This window comes from Castor canadensis, chromosome 4 (assembly GCF_047511655.1).
Source record: "Castor canadensis chromosome 4, mCasCan1.hap1v2, whole genome shotgun sequence".
NCBI classification, from domain to species: domain Eukaryota; kingdom Metazoa; phylum Chordata; class Mammalia; order Rodentia; family Castoridae; genus Castor; species Castor canadensis.
This window is the reverse complement of record NC_133389.1, coordinates 175,858,567-175,871,205: the sequence shown is the minus strand read 5'-3', so window position 1 is coordinate 175,871,205 and position 12,639 is coordinate 175,858,567. Positions and strand designations below refer to the sequence as shown.

At 42.6% G+C, this 12,639-nt stretch overlaps 1 protein-coding gene across 1 annotated transcript in view; it reads left to right on the top strand.

Annotated features, from left to right (window-relative positions):
• Dner (delta/notch like EGF repeat containing) overlaps nucleotides 1-12,328 on the top strand; it is a 317,628-nt gene extending 305,300 nt beyond the window's left edge. Inside the window, exons 12-13 of the mRNA XM_074071918.1 lie at nucleotides 3,151-3,397; nucleotides 11,318-12,328. Coding sequence (XP_073928019.1) covers nucleotides 3,151-3,397; nucleotides 11,318-11,429 — 359 coding nt within the window. The 3' untranslated portion in view covers nucleotides 11,430-12,328. The remainder of the gene's footprint in view (nucleotides 1-3,150; nucleotides 3,398-11,317) is intronic.
• Nucleotides 12,329-12,639: the final 311 nt, after the last annotated feature.

Here is a 12,639-nt window from a genome sequence, read left to right as displayed (position 1 = left end):
ATGCAGCCTGGCTACTAAACCAACTGGCTTGCCAAGCAGTCACCTTCACTTCTACCAGAAAAGTTTTAGATGACTGTAAAGCAGAATTTAGCTTTACAGACGAGGGCGGGGGTCGGGGTGGGGGAAGGAAAGCAGAGATTTTAGAAGACATTTTGATAAATGTTTCTCTAAAGTCCAGACAGCTTTGTGCACAGATATTTGGGAGCAGATGGAGAGAAACGCAAACGATGTAGGCTGCTCTCCAAACAGGGGCCATCGCACTGTGCTAAGCACACAGTGCAGCAGTCCAGTTGGTTTTTCACAGTGGTGTGTGGTGGTTCGCATACACCATGGATATGACGTGTACATTATTTACATAAAGTGATGCATCGACCTAAGAACCCATTGATACTTGTGTGGTCCTCCCTAGCGATCAGATCTGAGCACTCTGCCGAGTTGGAGTAGAAACAGTGCTGGCTGCCCTCATGTGGATACTAACTGGATGTTATACTCCGCTGAGTTTCGGATTCCAGCCTACAGCCGAATGTTTCAGAGAATGTTATAATGCTTGGAAATCAAGTGAATCATGCTTACTTTTTCAGCCAGAAAAATGAGTTGTTTCTCTCAGCATGCAGCAGATATTGCCAAATGAAAGGGCTGCTGATTTGGGGATTGAGCCTTGGTTCTGGCTTCACAAAACAGCCGCCCTCCATGGAGACTATTCACTTGCAGTGATTTATGTTGCTTTGTCTGCCTGCAGGTGAGTTGGCTCAGATGGAGCAGTGAGCATACAAACGGTCAGTTAGTCTTACTAAGCAACCAGAGTTCCCTTAAGGGGTAGGGCAGGCAGACTTGAGTGGTAAAACCAGGCTTCATAAAATTTTCAGGAATCAGAGAATCTGGGGGCAAATTTGGAAGTCACTTCATTTGTCCTTTCTTCTTGGGCTCTCAGGAAGCATCCAGGACAGGCGCAGGGGTCCTTCCTCTGTTGGGCTTCTAAGAAATGGGTCTGCAGACCTGGTCTCTTGTCAGAGCGACTACCTGGTTTGTAACTTTTCAAGGTCACACATTGCTGATTCTCAGGTTCCGTAACTACTGAAGATGTAGCTAGGGTAAAGGTGGAGATATCCCGACACCACACATACTCTCACTTCAAACAGAAGTGAGAAGAGTCCTGATGGTGTTGTTTTCTGTTTCCAGCCCTCTCTGAATTCCATATCCAGACACCATGAAAATGATCATCTGGTAGGGTGGCATCCATAGTGATAGTGTGAATAAATCAAAGAAAACCAAAACTTCTCTTTGGTCCTACTTGGCTCTTTTTAATTTGCACAACTTCCTTTCAAGCCCTGTTCCCCTTAGCCAGGCACTTCCATTTGTGTGCTGATCTGTAAACAGGGCATGATGACTGTTGACCAGTGCCAACCACAGAGATTACAGCCTGTCCTAGCTAATACAGGCTAGAAGTACATGTAGATGGACACTCCTCAGCTCAGAGCACTTCCCATAAGGGACAGAACATTCTTCTTTGTCCTTTCTCCCGCAGCATCTCAGTGGCTCCTCTTTGGGGACCACCCACCACATGTGTTTTCTAACTTAAGCTCACAGCAGACCAAAGGGGCATACATGGTTCTTTTCATCTTACAAATCTTCATTTGGAAGAGGCTCAGGGGGGTTGATTAAGTTTAAGAGTTGGGTTTGAAAGCAAGGTTGGTATGATCCCGCTGTTAGGCTCTGAGATGACCTGGAATGTTTCTGCCAATAATTTACTACCCATTTTTTATTGTAAAAATAACACTGTTGTTTTGAAAAAGGCTGGAGACAATTGAGAAGTATAAAGAAGAAACTAAAATCACTTGTAATCCTACTTTCCAGAGGCCACTGTTAGCATGTCACAGTGCAGAGATCCAGACTTGAGCTCCACACTTGCCTTGGATGCACTCAGCCCCAAAGATGTCAGATCCCAGGCCTCTTCTCTGCAAAGATGGCAGAGAGAATCTTATATCTTCTGGTGGTTATGATTAAACCAGATATTTCTGAAGAGCTTAGTCTGTAGTAAAGAAATTATGTATGCCTGGCATTATTTTCATTCTACCTCAAGCTTTCAATGTTTAGGTAGGCATTTTAAACTTAACACTGCCAAATTATTGTTCTGTACAGGTAGGTCCTGTTTGATAGCCACCTCTTCCTCCTCCTTTGTCTATTTAATGACTACCTTTCCATCTCACTGAGAGTTGATAATTAGATTATTTCCTTGTTTTTTTTACTGTTATAAATTGTTTTGGTGCTGGGTGGGGAAAGAATACAAGGGTGGGGGAACTTTAGTGATGTCTGTAACATTTTATTTCTTTAAAAATATCTGAAAAAAATTCAATGCAAAATCAATAAAATACTAATGTTTATTAACTGAGGGGTGAGGACACGAGTATCTGTGCTTATATTTGGAGTCTTTTTTGAATGTGTGGTCATTGATCATTTAACACTTAAACCTTGTGATAGTAAGATGAATATTCTTATACATAGGACTTGTGCATTTATGGGGTTATGTCCCCAGCAAGAATTCTAAAATGGGAATATCTGGGCTAAAGTTATAGCACTGAGTCCACAGAAGGGTTGTGGATTTATTTACAGTCTCCATTTCTGTACACTTGTGAACTGTGGTCATAATTTTTAAATAATATTGGAGTTGGTAGTGGAATTGCTTTTTTTTTTTTTTTGGCAGAACTGGAATTTAGAACACAGGGCTCCCTAGCAATCACTCTGTCACTTGAGATACCTTCCTTTTATAGTATTCTTTTTCTAGATAAAGCCTTGCACTTTTGCTTGGCCAGATCCTCCTACCTATGCCTTGCACTAGCTGGGATAACAGGAGTGTGCCACCATGGCTGGCTGAGGAATTGCATTTTAAAAATAATTATGAAGTTAAACAATTTTCTATTTGCATTTCTTTGATCAATTCCCCTTTACATCCTCTGTCCATATTTTTCTGTGACATATTCTTGCTTTTTCTTAATGCTTTGTAAGTGGTCCTTTACGTATGGAAGATTTTATTTAGCCCTTGGTGTGGATTCTTCACAGTTTGAACAGCCCTTAAAAGAGACAAGGGTGGGAAAGACCAAGCATGGTGAAAGCCACACTCACCCCTGGCTGTTGGCTCTTGTCCTCCCTCAGACCTGCAGTGGAAGTCAGGACACATGGCGGAGAGCCTCACCAACATGCCCCGGCACTCGCTCTACATCATCATCGGCGCCCTCTGCGTGGCCTTCGTGCTGATGCTTATCATCCTCATAGTAGGCGTCTGTCGCATCAGCCGCATTGAGTACCAGGGCTCGGCGCGGCCCGCCTACGAGGAGTTCTACAACTGCCGCAGCATCGACAGCGACTTGAGCAACGCCATCGCCTCCATCCGGCATGCCAGGTGGGGTCAGGTGGGGCCAGGTGGGCGCCAGGTGGGGCCGGGAGAGGCTGCAGACACACCTGACCCTGTGCTTATGTAATCAGTAGGACTTTACACCCACAAAGGGAGGACTTTATTATGATCATTAAAAAAATTTTTTTTAGGATGTATTCGTTGTACAGGGGAAATTCATTGTGACAATTCCAAATAGGCTTATACTGCACATTGGTTAGATTGCTCCCACCATCTCTCCCCTTTGGCCCCCTCCCCACCCCACTTAAAGCAATTGCAAGAGGCTTCTTCCTTCTATTTTATTCAGGTACATAAAGTCCATCAACCACACTCTCACCTTAATCTCCTTCCTTCACCCTTCCCCCTCCCACAAGTACCCCCCCACACTGTACCCATTTCACAGTTCTGTCTTTCATTATCAATATTAAAGTCAATGTTCAAAGGGGTTTCTCAATGTGTCCCCGATGGGAGTCCACTTTACTTTGCTCCATTCAGCCCCTTCCATTACACTCTCTTACCCCTTTACCTCTTACCCCCCCATTTTCAACAGCTTTCAGTACATATTCTTAGATCCTCTACCTTCACAGATGCTATGTGTTACGCTATTACTGATGCTCTGTCGTTCTCTTTTCAAAGGGAGGACTTTAAAGAATGAAACAGGCCAGAGCATTTGACCACTTTCTGAGCCAACCCTTATAAATTTGGGGCTGCTAGCTTCCTGTTTTGTTTACATTGAATACATCCATCCCTTTAATCAGAGACTGTAAATACCTGACTCAGAATCACTGTGGTGGGAACATTTTTTGATGATATTTTTTTGGAAGCTCTTAACTTTGTTGCTCTTAAAATAGCCAACATGGATATAAATGATTCCCTTTGGTTAAGGGCTGCAAAAGTAATGCTAAGTAGCTATCATTCAATGCTTAGAGTTTGTATTATAAAGTGCAATGTCTTTTTCTGGAGGAAAGAAAGGAATTGGTGTGGTGCCAGAGGAAAAGCACATGTTGAGGTGCCCGAGATGTGGTAGTCTTTCTTACTTCATTCCCTGACTGCATATTTCTGACAGATTGATTAATCTTCCACTGCTCCCTCAACTGTAGAAAGGGATAGCTCAGTCTCCTTATAGAGGTGCAGAGAGATACATACTATCTTTTAAGATAGTATGAATAGTTAATACCATATTCATGTCTCCCAATCTGTTACATGATACTAAAATCGGTTAATACTTTACTGACTTTTGTAAAGAATATTTATTCCCAGATTGATAGAAATTTTGTCTGTTGAAGTATGCCATCTTTTCTGTTAATCGATGAAACAATCTAAAGCACACAGTTCAGAAAGTCATTGTGCTGTTGAGAACAGCGGGTTGAGCTTGGCGTCTCAAGATTGGGGCTTGGGAAACTGTCGACTGTATGATCTTTGTTGGAAAGTCATGTATTCATATTGGCAAAAACACAAATAGACCCAGATTCTATATAAATGGACCAAGAAGCTAAAAGTTCAGAGTTTGACTTCTCCAAAAGAAAGCCCCCAGGTCTAAGTCTCAGTTCTTACAGCGATCTTATCACTCCAATAGAAGCAAAAGACAAAATCTGGCTCCAGGGAGAGGAGAGAGTGGAAGAGAACTTAGGTAACATGGAGCATCTGACCCAACCCTGGCTTGTTAGGTAACTGTGAAGAAGAAGAGAGATCTCAGTGTTCAGCCAAATCAGGCCCTACCTGCACAGCTAGTCGTCTGGCTATGTCCTCTCAGAGTCAGCTCTGGCAACACAGTTTCTAGGAATCCCTGGATCAACCCCTGTACCCCAAATTGACTGTTTATTTGAGTCTTTCTTGTCCTGGCACACAGTAAACTTTGCTGGAATCCGAGGTCTGAAATGAATGAATGATCTCCGTCAAGGTTGGCATAGGACGTCTTGCCTGGCTTGAGAGATTGATTCATCCCAAGGCACCAGCTTAGTATGTGACCCCAGCCTAGGTGAGGATTTGCAGTGTCCTAAACCACTGGGGTAGAGAACTCTCACGTTCCCTGGGTCTTCCAGAGTCTTCTGTCTCCTCTCTTCTCCCAAGGGCTAGTTCACCAGGAGGGAGCAGAATCCATGACTGTGTATTTGATGTATTGGGAGACCCTAGGAATCAGATTCTGTCTACCCCAGAAGCATGAGTGGCTAAGAGCCTCAGGGTACAAGCAGAGGAGAGTTTTAGTTCAGCCCCAGAATAGTTTAAGATGGATGCTTTGGAGCCTGGGGCCCATAGAGCCCACTGGGAAGACACTGGAAGACAGAGGAATGAATAAACCTGAAACCATTTACAAATTTGGTTCTTATTTGGTGCTCATTTTTGTTAAAAATATTTACTGCCTAATTCCTAATCATTAAGCCCCCATGTGCACCAGTGACTGCAGAGAAAATACTGACATTCACACAATGCCTTCCCTTGTATCTGGAATTCAGCGAAACTGCTAAACGTTTTTGCAGCTACAAACTGATCTCCACAGCCTGGTGGTACAGGGGCCGTGGCAGGTCTCAGGATACTTGGCCTGCTTTGCTCCCCATGCCTGGAAACTCTAGAAAGGTCTTGGCAAAACTCAGTCCTTTTGATGTTCCCCTCTCCCTAGCGTCTAGCAGTGGCCTGTAGCTAACGTCTACTTCATGGGCTGTCTCCCGCTGCTAGCCTGGAGGTAATACTGGATTGGAATGACAGACTGAGATGTATGCCAAATGGGTCACCTGAGACATCCATCAGAGACTGAGGAGCACCTGGTGGTTCTGATGTCAGCAGTTAATCGGGTGCTGGTACTGGATTGAGGAGTGTTCTCTCTCTCTCTCCCAAGTGCCATCTGTCCCCCATCTGCTGTGCTTGACACTGAACAGCAGGAGCAAAACCATGACTTCCAACCTTCTGACTGAGGCCATAGCTCGGTGGCTGATTGCTCACTGCTCCAGCAGCTAGACGTGCCTGATCACAGAAATCAGAAGAAGAGTGGTGAAGGTGCCCACTCTCCCTCAAATAGTTCAAAACATGATTTGGTTCTTTCTCAAGAGCAGATCCACCAGACATTCTTTTTGTTCAGCTAGCATTGTCAGGGGACTCAGAGCCAGAGGAACATGCACTGTTTGATCTGCCTTATGACTGACTTCGTTATCTTTTTTTTTTCCTTTAGAGACATAGGCACACAAGATTGTTACCAAATGTGATGTTTGAGATACTGGCACTATTGAATTCTGTTAGTGCCTCTAGCATGGCTGGCATTTATGGAGCATGTCCCGTAGATCAGATTCCATGCTAAAGCCTCTCCAAATAACTCAGAATTCAAATGAAACTAATGATATGGATACCTATTACATGTGAAAAGAGTTTGGGCTTAGCAAAAGAATACAGTTTACCTAGGGTCCCAGAGTTTGTGAGGGAGAAAGCTAGGATGATCACAGTTTTGCTGATCAAAGGCAATGCCCTTAAACACTGCAGCACACAGGCTTTCACCAGCAATTGCAAAAGTGAGAGCCACAGTCCATGAACTCCCCACAGTTGTGAAGACTGCAGCAAAATGGTGGAACCCCAGGTTGGGAAGGCAGATAATTCCACCTCCTAGTGTTATCAGCATGTGGTCTCAGAAGACCCTGATCAAGATCTTAGGTCCTTGGCATCCTGAACAAAGAACTGGATGGAGATACACAGATTGCAGAATGGTAGCAGAGTTTTTTTGAGAGTGAGAGAGTGAATGAAAGTAGAAAAATACACTCCATAAAGTGGGAAGAGTGGGGGCAGCACCTGTGGCTCAAGAGCACCAGTGCCTTGGTTCAGACAGGTGTTTATTCACGATGGAGGGTGAGCAAGTGAGGAGAGTTGGGTGGTACTTAGGAGTGGCATCTGGTGATTGACAGGTTGGTTGTGTGAATTTAGTGAGATGCAGTCCATATTCACTAGGTTATAATTAGAGGCCCTTGTGAGCATGCCCCAGTTTGGGTCCAGATGAAAATCGATTTCAAAAGGTTCTGGGTGGAGCTAGATCACCTGTTCCCTGTGAGAAGGTCTTGGAGGAGGCTACCTGTTCACCATGACCTGGTTTGGTTACTTTCCTTGAATCTCCTGCCTTACCAGGTGGGATGTGACCTTGGGAAAGTTATCTCTAAGCTTCTATTTCCTCATCTGTAAAATGGAAGAGATGCCATGTGCTCGCCTCATGAGGTTGCTGTGACAATGAGGTGAAACGATCAATAAAATGAGATAATGGACTGAGAGGCTGAAGGAGCTGAGCACTCAGAACAGTGTCTGGCAGAGACTGAGGGAGGAGCAAGGGGAAGAGCCACCAGGTCAGGGTCTTTGAGCTGCTTCTCCAGGGGAAGAGGGCATGTGTCACTTCATCTACATCTGTCTCCATGGTAGATGCTCAGCAGACATTTCCTGAGTGTCATGGTGTGTACTCACATGATGGGACATGAGCTACTTGGGGTGGGATCATGTGACTTAGTGCCACTGAGCACTGCAACCGCCAACCCCACCCAGCACAGGAGAAAGATTTTTCCTATTGACTTTTTGTTGACTTCTTTAGTGTCTTAACTTTATGAGAAGCCTTTCTGAGTAAAACATCATGCAGAAATGCTGAGTGGAGAATTCAGTTACAGTGTGCAGTGTTTTCTCAGTTTTTTAAAAGATATGCAATAAATGTTATATATGACACTTTTAGAGATATTTAGTACATATTTGCCAAGTGAATCGAAAGCATGCGTGGAGGAACGGAAACACTAAAGACTAAGAAGTCTTCATCCAGGCCTGCCCCTGGGCTCAGACCTTTCAGGCCACCAGCATGGTTCTTGAGGCTGTAACTGCTCCACTCTACTTTGGCAGTACAAAGGCAGCCAGAGCAGTATGAATGGGCTTGGCTGTGTGCCAATAAAACTCTATTTTAAAAACAGGCAACAGGTTGGACTGTTGCGCTGGTGTACGTTATAATTTTCTCTAGCCTTTCAGTTGTATATGTTTACAATTAAAATGTACCTTCCTGATAAGGAAAAGGCAGTATGTTATTTTACAAAAGAGCAGCCATATAAGATGTCTCATAGTAAAATGGGCAACCTCTTACATTGGTTTAGTGCCCGAGAGTTTAAGATGAAGTTCTGTGGTGTTACTTTGATTTCTTAGCATCCATTCAGCTCTGAGAAACAAAGGAGATACAAAAGGCAGTTAGCATTTTCACCCACTGTAGCCTGCCACTGTGAGAGGTATAGGAGATTCTAGCAAAGTCTTGTCTTAGTTTACTGAATGTTTAAAAAATTACAGTGTTCTGGGCTGGGGGTGTGGGACAAGTGGTGGAGCGTCTGTCTAATAAGCATGAGGCCCTGAGTTCAAACCCTAGTACTGCTCAAAATAAAAAAAAAGCTTCAACATCACAGCAGGACACTGGTGGCTCGTGTCTATAATCCTAACTACTTTGGAGACAGAGATTAGCAGGATAGTGGTTCAAGGTCAGCGGAGGCAAAAGTTTGCAAGACTCCATCTCAAACAATAGCTGGGTACAGTGGTATGCATCTGTCATCGCAAACTACTGGGAGGCTGAGATCAGGAGGATTGTGGTTCCAGGCTAGCCTAAGCAAAAAAAGTTCCTGAGACCTCCATCACAACAGAAAAAAACTTGGTGTGTTGGCACAGGCCTGTCATCCCAGCTACAGTGGGTGGCATAAAAATCGTGGTCAAGATTTTTATGACCCTATCTCCAAAATAAACAAAGCCCAAAGGGCTAGAGGCGTGGCTCAAGTGGCATAGCCCTGAGTTCAAAATTAGGTATTGCCAAAAGAAAGAAAAGTCTATGGTGAAGCAGGCTGTTTCAGCTTCAATGGTGGCTGCTGCACCTCATCTAAGGAAGTAGGGTTCTTTAGGGTGCTTCCTACTCTGCGATTGGAGTTCCCTGGCACAAGCCACACAGCCAAGTAAATGAGTCAAGACACAGGCGATGTTCCTTATTTTCCTGCCTGCTTTGCACAAGCATGGGTGAGCAAAGGGCTTGCTCTTGAAGGGTCTCAGACCTCACCTTGTCATGCCCAGAGGATTTGTGCTACCCAGCCTCATGCCTGCCTTGGTGATATTCAGCTCCAAGGCAACACTAAAGTTGCAGTCCTTTGAACTATTGCTTGCTACTGGGTGGCATAAAACAGATATCTAATTTTTTAGATCTTAAGAAAACCGATTCTTTTTCAAACTATGAAATCATATAAGAACTTGGTTTTCCCACTATTAAGTTGCTTGCCTTTTCCTCTCAGCCAACCCACTGAGTAAGTGATCAATTAATTAACGTGACTTACTGGTTCTCACATCCAAGTTCCCATAGGAAACTATCCCATGGTGAGGGTATAGAGTTTTTCACTGGGGTATTATTACCAGTCTATCAAGCTTTTTATTATCAAAATATTTGCACCTTAAAGTAGCTTCTGACATTTTCAGACTTGGGGGAAGCATAGGTCACAGTGGACTCTTGCCTTCTTGCCATTCTTCCTATACAAATCACACAGACCTTGTTCAGTTTAGACAAACAGACAGCAGGCTGGAGTCCAACCCATGTCTATGCCTAGTCCTGGTTCTTCAGTGATGGTTCCCAGTTGAGAAATGATTTCCTGGAAGTCCCTTTTAACATTGCAGTGACAGCTGGGTGTTTTGTAGGAGTAGAGGCTTTAACTCTAGCCCTACCTTTTGCCTGCTGTCCAGCTGGCATGGTTTGTGCCTTTGTGCTCCCCAAGGCCAGTCAATCTTGAGCAACTCAGGATGCAAGACTGATGAAGGTTTAAAAAGAAGAGATCAGATGAATAATGCACTGTTTTCTTATCTTCCTCTTGATCCCACTTCTGGTCTTTGTATATGGGAGAATAGACTTTCAAAAGATATAAAAAGAAGAAATAGGCAAAGAGGAGAAAAAGGACAGAATCTATGGTAAATAAGTCCTTATATTCCTTGGGGCTCCATCCTAGCAACTTTTTCAAAATTAAAAATTTTTTAAATTCCTTCAAAATTGAGGTCTATTGAACTTGAAATAGTTTAAAAACTATAAAAAGTAGGGGTGCTGGTGGGTTCATGTGGAAGACTGCTGAAATCGTTTCACTCTAAAGACTTTAGGGAAGATGGGGTCTTCAACAGGAAGAGGCCACCCAGAAGTTCAGTTGACTTTATTTTAATAATTGCTGTCTTAAGACTGGTTTGGCAGAAAGTCTTGGATTTTGACTCTTCCTGCTCCTGGGTGTCTGTTAGTCCTACTATTGAGGGAATTTTGATATATACAAATCTGTGAGGACAGTGGCTTTGTGCTCAGAGAAAAATCAGTTGCTTGTGTGGGTTTGGGACTGGGAGCAAACAGGTAGGTAGAATTGACAATGAGTGCTGAGAGAGTTTGTGGACAAACTCCTCATTCTTTTAGGCCATTTCTTCCCTTTGCCCCTCTTGTGTTGGAACTGATATGACCTCAGAGTCTTCAAAGCTTATTCCCCGAAAATCCCAGGGGAGAGGCTGTCCAGGAACACCTGCCCACCTTTCTGTATTCTAGGCACTGAAGTGGAGGTATAATAAACCTGCCTCGCCAAATATTTATGGGTGAAAGGACACCCATAAATGAAAAAGACAAATCAATACACATTTTCCTAAAACCTGTTTTGGAGCTGTTTTGCCTGACTGCTGTGCCAAGATTTAACCTAGAAACTTCACCATTAATTTGGCCTCTATGTTTTATGAATGCATTCTTTTTGCCTGCTGAGCCAAAGACTAACATTTATTCTTATTCAATGTTAATATCAGGATGTCTTCATTTTCTGTACTTGCTGGAGAATATATTTTTAGAATATTTTTATACTTCCATTTGATTCTTGAATATAAATTATTCTCCCTGCTTGCCTTTACCAGACTTGGGATCCAGTATTTATCTAACCAGAGTCCTCTCTGTGATTTCAGGTTTGGAAAGAAGTCCCGGCCTGCAATGTATGATGTGACTCCCATCGCCTATGAGGACTATAGTCCTGATGACAAGCCTTTGGTCACTCTGATTAAAACAAAAGATTTGTAATCTTTTTCTGGGGGGGGATTATTTTTCAAAAAGATGGGATACAACGATCATTTAAATATTTTTAAGAAAATTAAAAAGCTTAAGAAATTTAAAAACGTTAGCTGCTCAAAGAGTTTTCAGTAGAATATTGAAGAACTAATTTTCTGCAGCTTTTAGTTTGAAAAAGATATTTTAAAAACAGAATTTGTGAAATCCATAGACGTTTTAATGTACTTTCAGCTGTCTATACAGTATGCTTCTACTAGTGTGTATTGTGTTCCCGGTAGACCCTACCAACGACCCCCAGATTAATTTCTGTGGTTGTTACAGAATAAATCTAATCAAGAAGTTTCTTTCTGACATGTGGGTGCTGGCTTTCTGAGTAGAGTTAGGAAAATCGTAGTGTAATATGCATAATACAGTATTCCTGTTCCTTAAAAAGAAGTCTGAAATGTTTGTTTTGTGAAAAGAAACTAGTTAAATTTATTATTCCTAACCCAAATGAAATTAGCCTTTGCCTTATTCTGTGCATGGGTAAGTAACTTATTTCTGCACTGTTTTGTTGAACTCTGCAGACACATTTTTCGAGTTTGTTTTTGTCATTTCTGTAACAGTTGTTGAACTTGGCTTTGAAAACATACATAAGGAAAGGGCCTACTGAGGCCTATTATGATGGATTTCAATCTATATTTTTCTTTTAAAAGTCAAGGTTTTTATATTGTGAGTGAATTAGATTTACGTTCGAGTCATTTGTTGCTAAGAGGTAGTAAATGTAAGAGAGTATTGGTTCCTTCAGTAGTTTTCTCAGCGCATCTTTATTTATATCTAAGACATTTTTGTGGCTGTATCTGATTGATATGTGCTTCTTCTGATTCTTGCTAATTTCAAAGAATATTGAATAAATGTTAGCAAGTCCAGGATGCACTTGTCTCTTTCATTCTTTTATATATATTATATAATACAAATATATTCTCTTATATAAAATTATTTTAGATTTGATGCTGGTTGTCAAACAGTCCTACTGTGTATAACATTTTTTAAAGTCTGAGGAACACATCTGCTATGACTTGGATATGGTCTGAATGTATCCCCCAAAGATTTATGCCTTGATGTGGTGATGTGGGAGCATCTCTGAGAGGAGGGGCCCAGTGGAGGGAGCACCCTCAGAAGGGAAGAAGAGATCAAGAAGAGACTGTGTTGTTATAAAAGAGAGCCTAACCCCTGGGTCTCT